The sequence below is a fragment of the Talpa europaea genome (genome assembly GCF_964194135.1).
Source record: "Talpa europaea genome assembly, chromosome: 5".
Lineage (NCBI taxonomy): Eukaryota > Metazoa > Chordata > Mammalia > Eulipotyphla > Talpidae > Talpa > Talpa europaea.
Genome location: NC_140071.1, coordinates 48,603,212 through 48,626,476, shown reverse-complemented (window position 1 = coordinate 48,626,476; position 23,265 = coordinate 48,603,212). Strand labels below are relative to the sequence as shown.

The 23,265-nt window shown below is 33.5% G+C and overlaps 1 protein-coding gene across 1 annotated transcript in view; it reads left to right on the top strand.

Moving 5' to 3' along the window:
• POLK (DNA polymerase kappa) overlaps positions 1 to 22,989 on the top strand; it is a gene marked incomplete at both ends in the record, with an annotated part of 33,762 nt that extends 10,773 nt beyond the window's left edge. Inside the window, 11 exons of the mRNA XM_084233816.1 lie at positions 1,194 to 1,325; positions 4,926 to 5,079; positions 8,721 to 8,960; positions 10,074 to 10,198; positions 13,145 to 13,311; positions 15,332 to 15,364; positions 17,332 to 17,428; positions 19,852 to 20,023; positions 21,133 to 22,092; positions 22,684 to 22,726; positions 22,905 to 22,989. Coding sequence (XP_084089942.1) covers positions 1,194 to 1,325; positions 4,926 to 5,079; positions 8,721 to 8,960; positions 10,074 to 10,198; positions 13,145 to 13,311; positions 15,332 to 15,364; positions 17,332 to 17,428; positions 19,852 to 20,023; positions 21,133 to 22,092; positions 22,684 to 22,726; positions 22,905 to 22,989 — 2,208 coding nt within the window. The remainder of the gene's footprint in view (positions 1 to 1,193; positions 1,326 to 4,925; positions 5,080 to 8,720; positions 8,961 to 10,073; positions 10,199 to 13,144; positions 13,312 to 15,331; positions 15,365 to 17,331; positions 17,429 to 19,851; positions 20,024 to 21,132; positions 22,093 to 22,683; positions 22,727 to 22,904) is intronic.
• Positions 22,990 to 23,265: the final 276 nt, after the last annotated feature.

The window sequence follows — 23,265 nt, the reverse complement described above, 5'->3', positions numbered from 1 at the left end:
AAGATCACTAATCCCAAATTGAGAATATTATTCTGAAATGATTCTGTCATTTGATATATTCTGTTTTGCATTTCTTTAAATTTTCACTTGAGAATTCGAAGATCCCATTTGCAGAAAAAAATTTATAAATGATACCGTGGCCTATTCCATTGACATATTTTCTCATAGTATCATCAACAGGGTCTAATAAGTAATGTTCTTCCCTTTCTAATACCATATTTTTTTAGGTCCATCTCCTAGTCAGAACGTTTTCGTCAGAAGATTTTCAAGTCTTAGAAATAAAACTTAATTTTTGGGCCTCCCCAGTGGCGCAGCGGTTGAGCGCTGGGTTGCGAAGCTGCACGTGGCCTCCGCGGCGCCGGTTCGATCCCCAGCTGCTCCCGGCCACCGGAGGAGGGTCCCATATGGCGCGCAGACCTCTCCTGCCGCCCGCTGCTGCCCGCTGCTCCCCTCAGCAGTGTACTTCGGTCCTTCTGCCTGCTCTGCTCCCCGCTCTGGCTCTGGTGAATTCTTTCACCCTCCCGCGCTTCTGACTGTACCCAGTGCATGTATAAACAAACAAACAAAAAAACAAACAAATAAATAAAAAAATAAAATAAAATAAAACTTAATTTTTAAAGTTCTTTTAAACTTTAATAACTTCCCTCTGGATATTTAATTTGCTTTACCATATAGCAGACCTTCAATTCCTGTTCTAGATGAAAAATTTCCAGAATATCTAGTAGAGCAAATTTCAAATCTGTACTCTTATACTATACTGTTACTTCCTATATGATATTTTCATGTAACATTTATGGTATTTGTACTATAGTGTCACTTTATAATTATACTGTTACTATACAACTGCTTTCATGTAACATCACCCACTAGCATCCAAACTTTGATATATTTAGTCTATATACAGGTATGCCTTTAAACCAGTAAAGTTTAGTTACTGGAAATGTAAGATAACCTTTTTATTAGCATAGTTTGGTTATTACCTGATTTCACATTGTAAATATGGGGACAGCCATGGGAAAGGGTCATACATTAGAACATTGTAATACAATAAAATAAAAGCTTGGTTTGAGACTGTGACCTGAAAAAAATGTCCTTGGAAATGCCTATCAGTACTTTGTTTCTTATGAATGTATTGATCGTTATGGCCATTTACGTTTGAATATTTTCCCATGTGGTCCATTTTTTTTTTTCAGTCTACCTCAAATTACCTTGCAAGGAGGTTTGGTGTTCGCGCAGCGATGCCAGGATTTATTGCTAAAAGACTCTGCCCACAACTTATTATAGTGCCCCCAAACTTTGACAAATACCAAGCTGTGAGTAGAGAGGTAAGTCTGATATCTCACCTCTACCTAATAGCCTTTCACTGATTTCCTGTCACCTACAGAATCAAGTTTGAATGCCTTTGCACATTAGGATTTGGCCTTATTAGCTTATCATTTTAGTCACCTCTTGCCACTTTTCAACTTATTTGACTAATAATACATATGGTATCTAGAATACCCCCATCTACTTCCCATGACTTTGCTTTCCCACATCTTTTTTCTGCTCAGAAAACTCTTATTGGGCCTCCCTGGTGGTGCAGGGGTTAAAGTCTCAGCACTATGGCGCTATCCCAGCCACTGCCTCATGAGTTCAATCCCTAGCTAGGGAGCAAACCCACATGGCTGGGGAGCTAACCCACATGGTGTGGCAGATCTCTCCTGTCTCCCCTGCAGTTCCCCTCAGCAGTGTATTTCAGTAGATTTGCCTGTTCTGCTCTCCACTCTTCCTCTGATGAATCCTCTCTCTCTCCCTCTCGCCCCACCATCTCTGGCCTAGACCCCAGTTCTTGTATGCATAAATAAATAAAATAAAACTTTAAAAAAGGAAAACTCTTATCTTCCCAGAAAACTTTGAATTGCCTTATTATCATGTAAATTGACTTTAGCTATTTTTTTCTTAATATGCAATATACATTTTCTTCTAGAATCACCTTATTTTTATCATTTACAGAATCTACCCAAATCATTAATTTTAACCTTTTTTTCTGAATACATTTTTATCAGTGTTTTTATTTTTTTGTTTTTATTTATTTATTTATTTATTTATTTATTTTTGTACAGATGTTTACGTTCTTTTCTTTTTCTTTTCTTTTATTTATTTTTTTTTTTAAGATTTTTTTATTCATGAATACAAGAACCAGGTACAGGCCAGATGCGCGGGAGGGTGAGAGGATCCACCAGAGACAGAGTGGGGAACAGAACAGGCAGACTGACGAAATACACTGCTGAGGGGAGCAGTGGGCTAGACAGCAGAGGTCTGCTTCGCCATGCGGGATTCTCACTGGCCAGCTGCGATTGAACTTGTGCTGCAGAGGCTACAGACAGCTTCACAGTGCAGCGGTCAACCGCCTGTGCCACCAGGGAGGCGCCTATCAGTGTTTTTAAATAGTGACAAAATTATTTTGATTAGCTGCTTTCCATACAATTTAGTGAAGATGCTTTTAAGTACTTAATGTCTAAGAAACTGATAACCAGAAAAAGGGAAATAATCCATTGCTTTGAAAAGGATCTCTGAAGTATAAAGATTTGACTGTTCACTAAAATTGCCTAACTCATCACATGAAAAATTAATTTTTTGCTATTTTTGTTGAAAACTAAATTGTCATGCCAGCACTTGAACTTAAGCCATAAATTAAAATTTTAGAATGTTACACCAAACCCTTTTAGACTATTATGGTAAAAGGCACTATGTTATTGACTTTGTCTGAATTAAAGCACTTAATTATGGCTTAGCACCTATCACCATGTAGTCATGCAAATAGTTTTTAGATTTGTCCATCTTACTTGTATTTCACTTCATTTCCCCTAGAAATGAACTTCTCCAAATTAAAATAATATCCCACTTCAAATTTAAAAAAAAAAAATGGTTTTCCTTCTTTCAAAAAGAGTCTGTGGGAGCAAATGCTTTTATGCCTACCTCTGAAAAGGTGGTGGGAGACAGGGAGGTACTTTCACATTGGTTGCTGTATATTTCTTTTACTGTATTCTTATTAGAAAGAGATAAAATGCTAACCATAATTATTATGGCCTTTTAATAAATTTGAAATTCTTCAAGGTCTTTTGTTAGAAAGAATTTTTTTAAAGTCCTCAGTATGACAAGGAGAACTAAATCATATTAGTTACCTTTAGTCTGTTTTCACATGTCAAAAAAAATCTATCTTTAATTTTGAGCAGAACCTGCCTAGTGCATTTGCAGATAACAAATGGATTCTTGATTGTAAATGAATCTCGGCACACATTTACTGACTACAAAAGCATTAATATATATGGCTTGGTATTAAAGTTTAAAGAAAAGTCATTTTTTATCCACAAGAGTGGAACAGCTTTAACTATTCTCAAAGACTATGTGCTTGATTTTTACTAGAAGGTGCCTGTTTCATTTTGAAAGCAGTATCCTAAGTAAAGGAAGTTAGTGAGTCCTCATTGTCTTTAGGGAGTACTTCTCTTTCACAATAATCTCAGTTGGCTGCCAACCACAGACTTTCCAGAGTTTCATTCTCACTGGAAAAGATTCCGTTTGAGTAAAAATGGCTTCTGTTACTGAACAAAAGTAATAAAGGTACTCTTTTGTAAAGGGTAGCCATTTTCTGTCACCATTTTCTAAAATTATCTTTGACTCAACTGTTCAGAAGTATATTAAGCTAAAAAGCTTTCTTTTTATAAAACATCAAAGTTTTCTCATAATACAACAGACAACTTTTAAATACTAAACAGAAATATAGTTCATCAAGAGTTTTTCTCATACATATTATTTTGGCAACAGTTTTTTCTAATTTCAGCTAACAATTCCATGGTTAAAAAGTCCATAGTTTTATAATAAAACAATTTTATATAAAAAGGAATTTCTAGAATAATATTGAGATTCTGATCTCTTTATGTATTTCTTATATCCGAAGATACAACTCCAGATTTTTCTCCATCATTTACCGTAGTCAAATACTTACACTACAGATTTTATCATCTTTTCCCGCTCTAAATCTCAATAATTGAGTTTTGTTTTACTTAAAAGACACATGTATCAATGTGTATATTGTGTGGAGTTTAATGTGCATACAGTAATTAATTGAATTACATCTCCTTTCTATAGCATTGTACCTTCATGTAAGATTGTTCCTTTTTAAAATGAACTAAAATGGGGCCTCCCCGGTGGCGCAGCAGGTGAGTGCTGGGTTGTGAAGCGCTGCGCTGGATCCCCGGCTGCTCCCTGGCCACCTGAGGAGGGTCCCACATGGCGCACACCTCTCTTGCTGCTCCGCTGCGCCCGCTGCTCCCCTCAGCAATGTGCTTCAGTCCTTCTGCCTGCTCTGCTCCCAGCTCTGGCTCTGGTGAATTCTCTCACCCTCCCACGCTTCTGACTGTACCCAGTGCTTGTATAAATACATAAAATAAATAAATAAATAAATCTTTTAAAAAATCAAAATAAATAAATAAATAAATAAAAATTTAAAAATAAATAAATAAAATGAACCAAAATGAACAAAGCCATCATGAAAGGTGATGGGGAGCAGGATCCATCTTTCCCATTTCTATTTCTACTTTTGACCAGCAATCTAAATTATGTTGCTTAACCATTTTTTGTGCCTACCAGAATTATGTTTTTTGAAATTTATTTTAATCACTTATTATATCTAGGGTATATGTAGCTAAGTAGATATTGTAGCAAATGTAATTCTTTCATGGTCATCTGCCTTCATGATCTATATTAATATAAAAGAATTTGGACAAACTTGCCTTGACAGTAAATTATTTATTCCCTAAATCCATGATTATTGATTGCAGAATCATTACTATAGTTTCAAAGTAAGATTATTAATGTTTCTTACAGCTGTTTATGACAGGTTTTGCTATAGAAGCAAAATTTAAATCCTATCGTTCCTTTTGAAGGTTAAGGAAATACTTGCTGATTATGACCCCAACTTTATGGCCATGAGTCTTGATGAAGCCTACTTGAATATAACAAAGCACTTACAGGAAAGACAAAATTGGCCAGAGGACAAAAGAAAGCATTTCATCACAACAGGGAACTCTCTAGAAAATGGTAAGCAATTTATTAGAACAATAAAACTAGAAAGCAAACCAAAGACCTTGTTAAATAATTAGCTTGTATAAATGGTAAAACTATGAAAATTATTAAAAATTAAATATCAGAAACTTAAAATATACCAGTTGGCTTTTTGAGTTAAGTATGTGGAATGTTACTTTTAAACCAAATGAGAATTTTAAATCTCTAGACTTTAAGAGTATGCAGAATCCTGTACAAATTAATTTCAGTCAGCTCTTTTCCTAACAAAGGGTTGGATTACATTGAATCTGTTTATGTTGACTTTGTTGTAGATGTTAATAGAAAATAGATATTTTAAAAAACTTTGCCTTAAAACTATATCAAAATATTGGGTTTTTTTTCTTCCCTTCTCAAATTTTCTGTAATCTCATTATACACTGATTATGAGTGTTTTCAACCTTGCCAAAATGAATGATTCCCCATCACCCTTCTTTACATTAGACCTTATTTGATTCTTTTATATAGAATAAAACAGGAGTTTCATTGGTTTTCCAGATGGTCCCTTTACTACCTATCCAAAACAGGGCCAAGAAATATGCAGCTAATACACTTACTCAACTGTCTGTCAATTGTGTGATTACTTTTAGTATTGGAACTGACATGGACCCTAAGCAAAGTTCACTTGGAAAAAAGGTAGCAACAGGGTTTGCTCATAACCCACAGCTACGGTTCACATGAACACCTGATTAGCTACTTTGGTGGGGACAGGCAGTAGTGGGAAACTGATTTGTAACTTTCCCTGAAGGAAGTGGCAGATCCTCAACAGCATAATCTAAGTCATATTGTTTGGGATTCACATCTATGGAGCAAGTTTAATGTGAACACCGAATCACAACTGCATTGGTATTTAGAACCCTAAGAGGCAGCTGTCTTCAGTAGACATGTTAAACAATGAAAAAGCATAATTTCTGGACATGGAAGCTTGGAGTAACAGGTTATCTTTGCTTATTCTAACTATTGGAGGAAGTGGCACACAAAACCTGATGTCGTTTTAAAATCTCATTTTGTTAGTTCTTTAGTTTTCATAGTGAAGGGAGAGGAACCTTGTAGGTAACATCCGAGAATCCCCTGAAGGCTTCCTATAACTATTTCACATTATGTTAAAAAAAAGTACATTGGCACACAGGTAAATATTTTCATTCTCTGCTAATGTTCTTTTCATTTGTTTAAAGTCCAAACTCATTATGAGGATGTGTCAATGTGAATGAGGATATGAGGAAGTAAATTTTTAATGTCTATTGCTTTTAACATATTTATGTACTTTCCTCTTCATGCATCTCATATTCTTAAGCAATTTAAATAGTTTTACTTTTTTCCCCACATATATAACTCCCTGTGGACTGGACTTTCAGGCATATTTGTTCCATATTATGCATGAGAAGCTGTCAAAGTGAGTTGGAGCCATGGTAGGTGATTGATACTGTTCCCTAAAGTCCAAGGCATTTTTGTTTGCCCTTTTTAAAAAGGTCCAGTCTTTGGAAAAGTATTGCTAATTACCAGTAATAATTATTGTTATTGTGTGTTTATTCTGCCATATAGGTCTGGATGGTGAGTGCCAGCCAATGTATTAATAAGAAGCTGAAATACTATAAACCTTTTAGCACTTGCCATCCAAAAGGGATGCTTGGGCCTCCCCTGGTGGCGCAGTGGTTGAGCGCTGGGCTGTGAAGCTGCCCACAGCCTCTGCAGCGCTGGTTCGATCCCTGGCTCCCGGCAAGGGTCCCACATGACGCGCAGACCTCTCCTATTGCGCCCATTGCTCCCCTCAGCAGTGTATTTCCGTCAGTCTGCCTGTTCTGTTCCCTGCTATGGCTCTGGTGAATTCTCTCACCCTCCCGCGCTTCTGACTATACCCAGTGCTTGTATAAATAATTAAATAAATCTTTATTAAAAAAAAAAAAAAGGAGGATGCTTTACTCCTAGCGTTGCTGAATATAAGAAACCTTAGTTTTATACTCTGAATCCCTCGATTATGAGGATTATAAAGATATTTCTTTCAGAGAGCAAATTTCAGCAGTTAGTTGCACAGCCAGGCCTCACAGAAAAGTACACTATTGTGACCACACCTGAGGGGAGAAATCCTATGCTGTGAAAAAATAAACAAAGGTGTTAAGAAACAGAAGAGACAGAGTGAAACGGTAACCATGTCATTCAGCAATAGCTCTCACAATGAACCCGGAAGACAGCACGATGGTGTTTTTTTTTACCCCCACTAGAGTGTTCTACCATCAGAATGACTCACCTAAAGGCATTTGGTACACAATGTGGCTTAAGGGCTTTTGCGGAAGGAAGGGCTGTTATCTTATTTATTCTGCAGATTTTCTACAGTTTCTTTTACCTTCACTCTACCCATCCAGGTAGAGAAAAGGGGGTCCAGATAGATAATCTGTCAGTTGTGCCAGTCTTAGTCCTCTCTGAACTGCTCTGTATTGTAAAATCAAAATATGAAAGGAAAAGGAAATAACGCACATCACTTTGATCATAAGGTGTATTTTGATATCACCTGGGGATTCAGATTTAGAAAGCCTCTGTCTAACAATGCATATTACATTCTTCAAAATTTGAAATTAATCAAATTTTTGTCATTATTTACATTAGCTTAGAACATTTTCTTAAAAGGTTAAGTTCATTTTTTTAAGTAATATACATTCTGTGTCCTGGAACTGGAAATTTAATTTTTGCTTCTACATTTACCTTAATTTGAAAAATATTTATATGTAATAAAATTATGAAATGGGATCAGAAAGCTTTGTTATTAACCTTAGTTGTTATAAATCCATTTAAACTGCATTTCTATTCCATTAAGCCCAGAGAGTAAAGTCTTTAATGGATTTGTATTTGATAACCCAGTTATGAAAAATGCAAATAAAATGAGGTAATAAATAGCTTGGTATTTTTACTTTGCTTTTCAAAAATAATGTTAGTTTATAAGTTTGTTGATAGTAATAAAGACTTCTTTGTCTTAAACTTGGACCGTAGTTAATCTGATCAGACTTTAAGAATGTGTGTATTTAAAGAAGTATAACTTCCAGAAGTAATTTTTATTTTTTTCAGATGTGCCCTTTGTAAAGTAATACTTTATAAACAAGCAAGTCCAAATTAAAACCAGCATTTGAAAAAAGAGAAAATGCAGATTATGTTGACATTTGAAAATTTTCTTCTATAAATGAAGAAAATTTGAGTATTTTTCCCTCTTAAAGCAAAACTTTTTTTTAGGCATAATTATTCTAGATTGCTTCATGCCTTCTTTTCATTCCTAAACTTAAACCTAAGAAATTCTTCCCCCCTCCCACCTACAGAGATGAGTAATGGAAAAGTTTTTATTTTTACTTTTTAAGAAAAAAAATAATGTGAATCTAAGTGCAATTCTGGGTTTCGGTTAACTTGTGTTAACCGAATATTTCCTCTTAAAATGTATGCTATGGAAATGGATATATTCTTTTTAAGAAAAACCTGGAATTAGTGTTACCAAAATATAAGTGATATCATTTTTTCTCTTGGCTCTTAGAAACAAAACTAAAACTAGATTTGTTTTGACCTTAGAAAGAATGTAGACAAACCTAATATATGAAGTATGTGTTTCTTAAGATGAATTACAATTCCTGTTTATCATTTAGATAAACCAGGAAAGGATATTAATAAACCGAGTGAACTTGAAGGCTCCATCTCTCCACTACTTTTTGATGACAGTCCTCCTGAGTTACAGCCCCCAGGAGATTCCTTCCCAGTGAACTTTGAAGAACAAAATAGTCCTCAGCTACTCCAAAATTCAGTTGTTTTTGGAATATCTGCTGAGGAAGTGGTAAAGGAAATTCGTTTCAGGATCGAGCAAAAAACAAGACTGACAGCCAGTGCAGGTACTAAAAAAGATATTGACGGCTACAATGGTTATAATTTTCACACTGACTAATTCAAGTGTATTATTAATAGTGTCTCATAATAAAGCATATACTTATCTATTTTTTATTCAACTTCTAAAATTTTACCTATTAGAATGCTGTTAACAATGGGTAACTTGAAATTAAGCAACAAAGTCTTTAAGCACAAAGAAAAATCTAACATAAGTCTCCTATAACTATCCTTTTTTAAGTACAAAATATATTTTAATTGGCTTTGGAAGATTTTAGCTATCTCCAAGATTACAGTGTAAGAGAGATCCAACATGACCACAAGGTAGGAGACAGAAGAAACAGCAACACAGAAATCTAGGACCATCTAGTGAAGGATAAAACAGTTTCACATATGTCAGTAAGGGTATCACTGTGTCTTAGCATAGAAACTGATGTTCATCACGAGGATCCTAAATTATCTTACAAAAAATTCATAATGGTTAGGTCAGTCTTTTCTATACTAAAGCATGCGAATAGGTAATAAATGGTAGAGATATGCATGAAAACTGATATGATTTATTTAATCATTGTATTTAAATATGCCTATTTCAAGTTATTTGATCATTAAGGTTCCTAAAAATTGTACAATGTCTTTCTGAAAAGTAGTGATTTATTTTGTGAATAACATAAAAATGATGCATGCATTTATTTATCATTGTTTTAGATATATTGCAACTCAAATTCTTTGGTATTTTTCCTTTATATGTGTAATCTCTACAAAAGTCCTTTTCAAAGAGTTAATATCCAACCTAATAATACTCTAGATCTCTCCTATAAGACAGTACTGCATTCTTATGAATGACAGTGAACTAATAATAATATCACTAAGTGAACTCAAATTACTCTTATATGCCATGGAGAATTAACTATTATTTCTATTGCCACAATTACTAATGTGTTTCCTTTTTCTAAAGTGATAGCAAGTCTTGAAGAAATCATTAGTAGTCAAAAGTTATTTTTATAGAAGCATTCTTATCATTTTAGAATTTTGTACTTAATATTTTTTTCTATATTGTCATCACATATTTAAAAATCATACACATCAACTTCTTTGAATCATCAGAGTGTTCTTCTTTTAAGGCATTGCCCCAAATACCATGTTAGCAAAAGTTTGCAGTGATAAGAAAAAACCAAATGGACAGTACCAAATTCTCCCCAACAGACAAGCTGTGATGGAGTTCATCAAGGACTTACCCATTAGAAAGGTGAGATTGTTTATAAAATTTATCGTCAATCTATCTATAGTCTGAGTTCTGGAGAGATACTATTCAAGATGATACTAATCTTTGTTAAAACAATGGATAACAAGCAAGAATTATAATAGATAATTATTTGAAGTTGAAGAAATCTTTCTGAAAATAGGGCTTAGGCATCTTATTTGCTGAAAAGTTTGAAGAAAGTAATAATAGATAAAAGAGTTTTATGTGTACCCCTGCCAAGGAGAAGAGAAATAAAAAGAATATTTGCAACAGTCCTTTCAGTTGTAACATAATACACTATCTGAGATCAAAAGTCCAGATTGCTACCAGATTAATAGGTATGATACTTCAGAGATTTAGAATTTTAATTTTTTTTGACAAAAAAGTAAAACCAAAATATCTTGCCATCTTTAAAATGGGGTTATGGAAAAGAGTTTTTTTTTTAAACTTCTTGATTTTTTTGCACATATATATATTTTAACAATAATTGCACTATATATTATTTGATGTTCTAGGACTTGCTTTTCTCACTTAATGGGTGAATTAAAATAAGGTATTTTTCTTTTTTTAATATTTTATTTTATACAATTCTTAGATCATTTTTCATTTTTGCACAATGTATGCATTTTCATTTTGATTATATTCCCCATACAATTGCACCCCCCCTTATTTTGACCCTGATCCTTCCTCTCCTCGCCCTTTCACCTCATAGTGTGTCTCTGGTTTATAGTTGCTTGTTGATTTTGATTTTTACTTTGTATTAATTAGTCTTTTTCCTGGTCCCTTATTTAGGTTTTCTAAATTCCTGCTATGAGTGAGACCATCTGGTATTTTTCTTTTTCTTTCTGACTTATTTCGCTGAGCATGATCCCTTCTAGCTCCATCCATGTTGCTGCAAACTGCATGTGTTTATCTTTTTTGATTGCTGAGTAATATTCCATTGTGTATATGTACCACATCTTCTTGATCCAGTCATCTGTTTTTGGACATTTGGGTTGTTTCCATAGCTTAGCTATTGTAAATAGTGCTGCTATAAACATAAAAGTGCAGGTACCATTTGGAATTAATGTTTCTGTGTCATTTGGGTAAATACCTAGGAGTGGAATTGCTGGATCATATGGAAGCTGTATCTTTAGTAGGTTGAGGAATCTCCACACAGTTTTCCATAGTGGTTGGACCAGTTTGCACTCCCACCAGCAGTGCAGGAGAGTTCCTTTTTCTATACAACCTTGCCAAAAATTGTTGTTGCTAGTTTTTTTAATGTGTGCCATTCTCACTGGTATAAGATGGTATCTCATTGTAGTTTTGATTTGCATTTCCCTGATTGCAAGTGATGTTGAACATTTTTTCATATGCCTGTTGGCCATTTGCAAAAATAAGATATTTTTGCAAAATGTCTAATATATAATGGTTGATGAATAACTTATTGTATTTAAGGTATGGCTATAAAGCATTGTTTCTCAATAAATGTAATTGAATGATATTTTATTTTTCCCCCATCAACATCCTTTATGTCCCTTGTTCCTTTCCTTCCCCCTGCTCTTAATTTCAGAGTCCTCACGATGTTTGTTTATGCCCAGTAGTTTTTGAAAATGTTTTACATTGTCAAATTATCTGTTATATGAATGTCTAGTATTTGTTTTTACCATTCTAACTTGTTTTGCTAAATATAACTTTTTCAAATTCCCTCCATTTTTATTGAAAATGACTGCATATCATCCTTTCTTGTGGCTATGTAGTATTCTAGGGTATGTGGTTTGATCCAGTCATCCGTTAAAGGAGATTTAGGTTGCTTTTATGTTGCAGCTATTGTAAATATTACTGCTATAGATATTGTAGAACATAAAGTTTTTTTTGTTGTTGTGGATGGGTTTCACATTATGTGGCTAGGAGTGGTATTTCTGGTTTTAATTTTAAATTTTAATGTAAATCCAGATTGCCTTCATAATGGTTTCACCAGTTCACCAATTACAAACATGGAAATTGAAACAATAATAAAAAATCTTTCAAAAACCAGAAGCCCAGGACCAGGTGGCTTTACAAATTCTATTGAACTTCTAAATAAAAATCAATGCCCACATTGTTCAAATTGTTTTTAAAAATACAATGAATCCTCCCTAATATATTTTATGATGCCAAGCATTACCTTAACATTGAAACCAGACAAAGACAGCACAAGGAAAAATGATATACCAATATCCTTGATGAACATTGATGTAAAAATTTCCCACAAAATACTAGCAAATTGAATTCAACAGTATATCATAAGGATTATACACTATTATCAAGCAGAATTTATCCCGGGGTGCAAGGATTGTTTAATATATGTATATCAATTACTGTAATCTATCATAACAATAAAAACAGATAAAAATCATTTGACATCAATAAGAGTCAACATTCATCTATGATAAAAGCTCTAAACAAGATGGAAATAGAAGGAACCTACTTCAATATAATATATATATATTGACTATAATATAATAATAATGTAAATATGATAAAGGCACATAGCAGAAACCAACAGCCAATATAATACCCAGGGGTGAAAAACTGAAAGCTTTCTCCATAATATCCAATATATTTTTCAAAATATGAACAGGTGTTCATTAAAAAGGATTCTAGGGCCAAATAACTTCAGAATTTACCTGCCTTTATGGGTCACAAGGACAGCAGTATATTGAACATTCCAATCTTGCAGTAAAACTTTTTTTTTCTTTTAGCCTTTAACAATTCTGTGAAATTTTTAACTTTAAATTTCCATGGAACACAGGTTTAGGAAATGGGGACAAAAAGTAATTAAAACTCTTTTTTTGTACAACTGGTGAAGATAGTCATACCTTTATTGGTTATTCATACCCTTAATAATTATAAAAAGTATAATGAGAATATAATATCAGTTTTTACCTTAACTTTTAAACATGTTGATGATAAATATTGATTCTCATCTAGGTCTCTGGAATAGGAAAAGTTACAGAGAAAATGTTAAAGGCCCTTGGAATAACTACCTGTACAGAACTCTACCAACAGACGGCATTACTTTCTCTCCTGTTCTCTGAAACATCTTGGCGTTATTTCCTTCAAATCTCCCTGGGTCTAGGTTCAACACACCTGGCAAGGTATTTATATGCATTGTCATTTTGCTTGCCCTTTATCATTTGCTGAAATAATAGTTTTAACCACCAGGAGGAAGCTATACAATTAATCTGTTTTAAATTCAAGATAAGTTCAATTCAGGATATAATTTTTGAATTAGAGTTAAAAGATTGTATATGGGAGAAAAGGAAAAGATAATGAATCACTCCTAGGTTTTTGGCTACAACACCTGGATAGATTACAAGAGGAATGATGAGTCCTCTTTTCTGATTTACTTGTTTTTTGTTCAGAATATAAGAATACTGTCAGATTTTTGAGGAAAGAAAGATGATACATATTCCAGAATTTACCCTTTAAGCTAGGAGGTCTGATGATCCTTCATGAACTAACTGTATTTCTTTTCTTTTCCAGGTTTGTAAATGAGTCATTCATTTAAAACTGAGTATTTACTTTGTGTTAGGCACTGTGCTAGGCACTAGGTGTAATATGCAATAAATAAAACAAAGGCCTGCCTTATGGAGTTTACATGCCAGTGTGGGAAACAGAAAATTACCAAATAAACAAATGAAGACCGAAAGGCAGACAGACTTGACTTGAGCTAAGGGTGGGGTTAGCAGCAGTCATTCATAGACAGAGACCTTAGCCAGCCATCTAAAGATCTAAGAGAAGAGTAAACAGTTAGAGGAGAGCCCCTGTGTTTTCTTCCCTCCACTCTTTCATCTAGGTATTTAAAAAGTATGTCTTGCACTAGAAGAGCACACTGTTGGGAATGGATAAGAAGATTTTTTTTTAAGTAATGTCAATTAACAGTACTATTTTTACAATTTTGTCATCCTTTCAGCCTGACCTTAAAATAACTCCTTTATATTCTTAAACTAAAGGAAAACAGGATTTTTATGTGAGGAGGCATATAAAATAAGTTCGATTAGTCAGTATTCCAGAGATTGCCAGGCCTGTAGTGGTGCTTTTCTCATCCCTTCATGTTCCTCATTCTTTTGAATCAAAACAGTTAGCTGACTTTGATTTTGAGAGTATATAACGAAAAATCAGTACTGTAAATCATCTAGTATTTGAAGATAATAGGTAATAAAACTTTCTTTAATTCAAAAATTATCCTCTTCTTATTTCCAGTGCTTAAAAACAGTGTAGTTCTTAATATAACATAGCACATATTATAACCTGTGGTATTTAGAGATGCAGGTAATACTTTTAAATAAAGTTCATAGGTAATTTATAATAATATAAGATAGCAAAATTCACTTTCCTTCTATACAAATTCTCTATTCCCCTACTCTGCTTTAGTTTTAAATCTGTAGTACTTCTCTCCTTCTATCCATATTTACTTCCATAGCTCTTCATCTCCCTCAACTATGATATGTTTCTTAGGGTAGGCATATGGACTTTTTTTGTCTATTACCATAACCCCAAGGCCTAGAAAAGCATTTGATTTCATAATAAGTTCACTTATTGCATGAAATATACATGTCATTTCAATTGGTTTCAACTACTCTTATCAGAGCAGCTAGTATCCGACCAAACAAGATGGTTCAGATTTCAAGTATTCATCCTATTGCTGTCTACCAAATATTAACTGAAGTTCTATAGAGTGTTAATGAATAATGAATAAGATACAGGAAAGTGAAGCTATTATACTATGTCAAAAACTAGAAAATTGATATTAAATTATTCAAATTTAATTATATCCTATAACTCCAAGCCATTATGCTACTACCTCCTATTGGCTTTTGTAAGTTGTGGGCTTTGATTTTCTGGCTTTTAATAGAAGCAATTTATAATATCTAACTATTTTCAAATTTGTTCTCCTTGATCCATTACACATGTAGCATCTTCTATATCTACATTCTATAGTGATAGTTTTATTTTTAGATTAAAATAAAAACACTGTTTTTCATAAATTGTAAACTTTAACCAAAATATTGTTCAGACCTCTATAGGATAATTGATATGTTAAATCTTCTTAGTTAACTAAAAGGAACTCAGTCTTTGAGAAAGCAAATAAAAACTTATTTTTTTCATTTCAAGGGATGGAGAGAGGAAAAGCATGAGTGTCGAGAGGTAATTTTAAAAATTTATTATTCATAATTCATATTGTTTTAAACTAATTTTTAATTTTAGTAAGCTATCACTGGAATTAAATCTATTTACAAATCAAATAATAATTTTCAGCAGTTGACTCCTCTAAAGTAAATATCCCATTATAATGCTTTACTATTTTCACTTGCTGTGTACTCAATAGGAAAAATACTAACTGCAGTTATTTTTTTTTAATGTTGACTTTGCTCCTATTCAGTGAAAACCAAGCATTTTGAGGTTTCATATCTTAGTTTCTAGTCTTATTTGTAAGACAAATTATACTGAGTAGTTACTTGGGAAATTTAAAAAGTGATAATGGAAATTCTTCAACAAACTCTTCTCATATTGATAAGTGATCATAGGCATTAAATCATTAGGTATTGATGAAAGAGAGCTTAGAAATGATTTAGTTCAGGGGTTTACAATCTTGTTGGAACCTTATTGTTTTGAGGTATATATCATTGTTTGAAAATCCTTCAGTTTTCTCTTCAAAGTCCCGAAGTTCCTCTGACACATTTAAGAACCACTGACCTAGAACAAGATTGTGTTCATTTTTTCAGTATTGTTTGTGGTAAGAAAAGCTGAATGACTTTCATAAGACAACACACTCAAATAAGTGACTTTGATTAAAATTATTGCTTAGCCTATGATTTTATAACAGATGTGAAAGGAAAATAGGAGGAAAAGTATACAAATATGAGGTACATTGTCTTATTTCATGAATTTTTGTTCATTTTTTCACTTGGTATTGAGAATACTACTTACTGTGTAAGAATATTAATATTGGTTAATATTAATATGTCATAAGAAATAGCAAGCAAGCCAATAGAAAAAAGAATACAATCTAATTAATTTTTTAACAAAAAAGGAAATACAAATGTCTCTTAGAACATGTAAAAATAATCCAAATTTCCTTTGTAGTTAGAGAAAAAGAGATTGAAAATTCTCTAGATAGCATTTTTCAGTAATCAGGTTGGCCAAAGTTCTAGCAGGTAAGGCTATAAATCTCAGTGGGGGTGTATTAGTTTTTATTGGTGATGTAACAAATTTCCACAAATATAGTGGCTTAAAACAACATAGATTGATTTGCTTACAGTTCCAAAGGTCAAAAGTCCTAAAATTAAGATTGAAGTCCTTTTGGAGGCATCAAGGGAAGTTTTCCTTACTGAAAACTTCTAGAGGATGCTTTCATTCGTTGGCTTATGACCCCATCCATCCTACATCTTCAAACACACTATCTTCTCTTTGTCTGAGTCTGTCCCTCCTGCCTCCTTTTAAGGACCCTCACAAGGGAAGAGAACTGGATAGCTGGGACTAGAGTTATAGGGGAACTTTCACTGACTAGTCATTTGCTTAGGATTTTTTACTTATTATCCTGAGCTCTCTTTAGTATCTTCTTATGTCAATATAGCTGCTCAACTTCTTTTAGCACTCCTGCACAACTGAATTCAAATTTTCTACATTTAATCTAACCAACCCCTCATTTTTAGCATTTTTTTATTGGGAAAAGTATATTGAGACAATATTCAGTTGTTTTTCAGGCATCTAACAAGATGCATGAATCAATCCCTTAAATCTACTTGTAAAGTTGTATGTCTTCCAAAAAAAACATGTCTAATAACTAGAATGATGTTCTCATCTGTACTTTCTCGAGATAATCCTCTGTAGAGGAGTCTATATGCACATATACCCTAATGTGTTTTAAGTTTAGGGCGTTATCATTATTGATGACATAGTCATCTTTTTAAAAAATATTATAGAAAGAGCAAATGGACCTTTGCTTAACAGATTAGCTATCCAAATGAGTTTCTATTATTTAGGTAGATCTGAGGTGTTCATTTTGTAGTTGTAGAAAATATAACACAGTGCTAGGCCATTTAAGTGTACTCTGTCATTCCTAATTATTTTCATTTATAGTTTATGCAATATAATCATTCTCGTCTTTCTAGGACATTCAGTGAGATAAGTAAAGCAGAAGAACAGTATAGTTTATGCAAAGAACTTTGCAGTGAACTTGCTCAAGATCTGCAGAAAGAAGGGCTTAAGGTACTATATTTCGATGTGTTTTTAGTTTAAAATTTATTAATAATAAAATGCTACTTTAAAGCAAGAATTAGATTTTACATTTGAATGAAAAATGGGAAGTGTCAGAAAAGAATACTTCCATGTCCAACAGAAAAAATTCAGTCCTGACCCATTTCTGAGACTTATGATGAGGTCAATCTATCAAGAAGAAACTTATAAGGGTGGAGTGGTTCCAGGATATTTCCAGAGAACTTTGTATTAACACAGGAGTACATTTGAATAAGTTCCAAGTCACGGTTACATTGGCTTTAGAGAATAAAGGTTTTCCCTAGAAGTGTATTTACATATTATAAATGCCTTTCCAATCGTCCTTTAATGTTTCTCTCAGGTAGACAATGAACTTCTAAAATGGGCATTTTGTTTGAAGGCTTTAATCCAGGTTGCTGAATACTTTAAGAACAAAACCTGGAAGACTTTGAACTTTCTGTTTTATAATTTCACTCACAACAATTTATATTTATTGTTTTCCAACACTCTCAAACCAAAAATGGACTTATTATAAAGTGTGTAATATAAAAGCATTAAATGGGGCCTCCCCGGTGGCGCAGCAGTTGAGCGCTGGGTTGCAAAGCTGCCCACAGCCTCTGCAGCGCCGGTTCGATCCCCGGCTGCTCCCTGGCCACCAGAGGAGGGTCCCGCATGGCGCGCAGACCTCTCCTGCCGCCCGCTGCTCCCCTCAGCAGTGTACTTCGTCAGTCTGCCTGTTCTGTTCCCCGCTCTGGTGAATTCGCTCACCCTCCTGCACTTCTGACTGTACCCAGTGCTTATATAAATAAATAAATAAATAAATCTTTAAAAAAAAAAAGTTAAAAAAAGCATTAAAAGCATATTATAAAAATGGAATATCTGATGAGCATTTTTCTGATACTCCCTCTTGTTCATACCTGAATGTAAAGAGTTGTTTTAAATATTTTTTGACATAAGCCTTTAATTTTATTTAATTTTTTTTTTTAAAGATTTATTTATTTATACAAGCACTGGGGTACAGTCAGAAGCGCGGGAGGGTGAGAGAATTCACCAGAGCCAGAGCGGAGAGCAGAACAGGCATACTGACGAAGTACACTGCTGAGGGGAGCAGTGGGTGGCAGGAGAGGTCTGTCATGCCATGTGGGACCCTCGCCCGGCGGCTGGGGATAGAACCAGCACTGCAGAGGCTGCGGGCAGCTTCGCAACCCAGCGTTCAACCATTGCACCACCGGGGAGACCCAGCCTTTAATTTTAGAAACATTTTAAACTTACAGAAAAGTTGCAAAGACAATATAGTCATTACTATTATCAATAATAATAATATCTTACCTCATTATCATGAGTTTCCCTCATTATTAATATTTTACATTAGCATAGTTTGTCAAAACTAAGAAACTACCATTAGCACATTGCAGTTAACCATACTCCAGACTGTTGAGTTTTATCAGTTTTTCTAGTAGTGCCCTCTTTTTGCTCCAGAATTCAATCCAGAGAGCCATACCACATTTAGTTGTCATATCTCCTTCATGTCTCCTCCAGTTTGCGACATTATCTCAATATTTCCTTGTTTTTCATGACCATGGCAGTCTGAGGAGTACCAGCCAGATATTCTAGAGAATATCACCCAATCTGGGCTTGTCTGACGGTTTTCTCATGATTAGACTAGGGTTATGGGTATTTAGAAAGAATACCAAGAGGTAAAATATTCCTTTCATCACATTCTGTGAGGGTATATGATAGCCACATGACATTATGGGTAACATTATCTTTTTATTTGGTTAAAGTAGTGTTGACTATGCTTCTCATTTGTGAAGTTACTATTTTTCCCATTCCATACTCTATTCTTTGAAAGTGAATGTAAACCATTTTTGTCATCTCCAGAGAGTTGCTTAACATAAAATTTTAACCCCTAAGTATACATTTCAGTGGCCTTGAGTATGTATTTATTGGACAACTGTCACCACTGTTGATCTCCAGAACTTTTTCATTATCCCAAACTGAAACTCTGTAACCACTAAATAATGACTGTAAGGAGTTTACATGTAAATTGTTTAACATAATATGTGGCACATAATAGGCACACAATAAATGTAACCTACTCACAAGATCTTTTTAATGATAGATACCCTTTTAGAAAGATTTTTCAGTGAAAAGAAAAATGATCAGTTAACTGTCCATTTTATAAAGGTCTTATATAAAAATTCAGTTGGAAGGGGAATAGTGATTATTGGCCAAGAGAGATTTTTAGATTACTTAGGGATTTAAATTATTCTTTATGACAATTTTCATTACCATGTCTTATAAATAATTGAGCACTCTTCCATATTTATATACATAAAGGCCTGTCTGAATTTTCTAAGCTGTAAAATAACTTTTCTAGAAGTTAGAAAGCTATACATAATTTCTATTTGTTGTAGGGTAGAACTGTTACTATTAAGCTGAAGAATGTGGATTTTGAAGTAAAAACTCGGGCATCTACAGTTTCATCTGTTGTTTCTACTGCAGAAGAAATATTTGCAATTGCTAAAGAATTGCTAAGAACAGAAATTGATGCTGATTCTCCACATCCCTTGAGATTAAGACTAATGGGTATCACTTTTTCTTTTCTTTTTCCTTAAATCTGCAATTCTAAACGCCAACTCTACAACTAACATTGGGTCTTTAGCTGTACTTCATATATGGAAAGATCACACACTGAGATTGATTGAATAAAGTATGTTAATTAAGAGAGTTAAATGATTAACACTTTTGTTGATAATTGCATAAACTTGGAAGCAATCTAGTTGTCCTTCAATAATGGGTGAATGTTACATCCAGACAATGGAATATTATTCAGTGAGTAAAAGAAATGAGCTATCAAGACACAGAGGAATCTTAAATACATATTAAGTGAAAGAAGCAGATCTTAAAAAACTGTATAATGTATGATTCCAACTGTATGACATTCTGGAAAAGTTAAAACTATGGAGACACTAAAAAGATCAGTGATTACTTAGGGTTGGGGAAGAAGGAAGGACAAATAGGCAGAGCACACAGAATTTTTCTAGCAGTGAAATTATTCTCTATGATGTAATAATCATGGGTACATGTAATTATGTATTTGTCATATCCCATAGAGTGTATATTAAGAGTGACCGCTAACATAAACTTTGAACTTTGAGTGATATGTGTAAATGTAGATTCACCAGTTGTAACAAATGCAACATGCTGGTACAGGATGTTCATAGTGGAGACCACTGTAAATATGTGGGGGTAGGAATATATGGGAACTCTCTATTTTCTGTTTAATTTTGCTGTGAACCTCTAAAAAATAAAGTCTATTGTGGGAGAAAAGGGCTAAAGCATTTGTGTGGTTAACCCCAATTAGTTACTTGGCATATGATATCGTGTATTAGATAATAATTGAAAGGCCTATATAATCATGCCAACTTCAGAACATACTTAATATTTATACATGATCTTAGCCAAAAGGTCGAGAAGCAATAATTACTATTTAGTGATACACAATTTATGAAGGAGAGTAAATTTCTACTCAAAATACCAACTTTGGAAAAGTGTTCTTTAATTTGGAAAGTTTACAGTGTTATTATTTTTCTCCAAAGTCTTTTTAAAATGTGTTTCACAACAATATGATTTCATGCTTTGTGAATAAATTGGTTTAAATTTGAAATCGATTAATTGTGGTTGGTTTAATTTAGGTGTGCGGCTATCTGGGTTTCCCAGTGAAGAAGACAAGAAACACCAACAAAGGAGCATTATTGGCTTCTTACAGGCTGGAAACCAAACGCTGTCAGCAACTGGGTGTATACTAGAGAAAACTGACAAAGATCAGTTTCTGAAACCTCTAGAAATGTCTCCTAAGAAGAGTTTCTTTGATAAAAAACGATCAGAAAGGAAATGGAGCCACCAAGACCTATTTAAACATGACACTGTTGATAAGCAAAGTTTACAGACATCACAATCATTCCAAGTTTTAAAGAAGATGAATGAGAACTTAGAAACATCAGAAAATTTAGATTACTGTCAGATATTTACCTGTCCTATTTGCTTTAAGGAACAAGGAAGCATCAGTCTGGAAGCCTTTAATAAACATGTGGATGCATGTCTTAATGAACCTTCAATCAGTGAAAAGGCTACAATAGTCTCATGTTTACATGCTTGCTCCACAGAAGTTAACAGGAAGGAAAATGTACATCATCCTAATTCGTTTTATGAGAAGAAAGATTATGAAACCCATCAGAAGAATATAGAAATCACTTCAGTAGATGGTATAGACTTGGTAAAGACTTTAGGTAACCCATCTGAAGCAGAAAGTGTAGATACTTTAAGTAATAAACACAGTGTAGAGAAATGTTCTCGTCTACCAGCCAAATGGCTTAATAATGACCACTGTTGTCAGAATTCTTCTCGTACGGTTTCAGTGGAAAATGAAGATGTGGGGTCATTAAGTCGGCAAGAACCCCTGGAAACTTATTTACATGAAATGATGACAAACCAAGCTCTACTTTGTCCTGTTTGTAACATAGAACAAAAGACTTCAGATCTTGACCTGTTCAATGTGCATGTGGATGTTTGCTTGAATAAAGGCATTATCCAGGAACTGAAAAAGGATAAAGATAATCCAGTTAACCAAGCTGAAGGAAGCACCAAAAGTACTGGTGAGTTGCCATCATTTTAAAGAACTTGATTTTCTAGGAATGTTTTATTAAAACTGAGTTGTTGTTAAATCTGAAATAACTATTAAAGGGAGAGTTTGTGTATGCTGCTGCCATTTAGAAAAATGGTAATGACCTTACCATAGCTTAGAATTAACCGAAGCCATTATATTTTAAATTTTGGGAAAACTTTGGTTTGAGATTGATTTGACAAAAAATGAACATAAAGGTTTATGGAACTGAATAATCTAATCAAAATAGAAATGTTCCAAGGAATATTTGCCAAAGCACAGTGGTATATTAATGACAATCACATAGCCATTGACCTGGTTTTTGTTTTTTGCTTGTTTGTTTTTTGGTGTTCTGACTGTAGCCAAATTTCTGAAATAAATTTAGAAATAATAAAGAAATTATGCTGAAAAAAGAAATTATGGAATAAAGTTAGTTTCTGGTATGTGTAAGTATGAGCTATATAGTGCTAAGAAATTTTTATTATCTTATATCAGTCTGCCTTAACTTGCTAAGTTTTTATACAGCCTTTAATTATTTCATATTACTCATCATAGAATTTCTTGACATTTCTTCCCTCTAAAGGTAACTCAGGCAGAATCCAGAGGACTATAACAAAGAAAAAAAGGTATAGCTAATTTGAACTTTATTAAAGCTGACTATACAGCTCAAAATTTGAAGTCTTATTTTTAGGATTTCTTAACATTTGCTTTTATATTGAGTGAAATTTTAGAGACCAATTATTTGCAAAATTATTTTTGTAATGTCCTTCTCCATTTTAATTGTGTGTTCATTTTTTATTCCAGGTCAGGATTGATGACAAAGAACTCAACATCTAAGAAAATAAAACCAAATAATCCCAAAAATACCATTGATACATTTTTTAAATGAATATCAAGCCATTTTGTGATTCATTTTAATTGAAACTTTATTTTATAATCAGTGAATCTGTTTTTCCTCATTTTAAGGTTGTAGATAATTTAGGGAAAGACAAATGCAATAATCCATCCCCTGATGATGTTCCCCTTATATGAATTTGGAATATATAGTAATTTATTTCTAATGCCTGTTTGATAATCATGAGAATTTCACTTCCATTATACAGCAATTAAAAACCAGTGCTATTAGAGATCATTTTAACATAAGAAGTTAGGAATGAGATAGGAA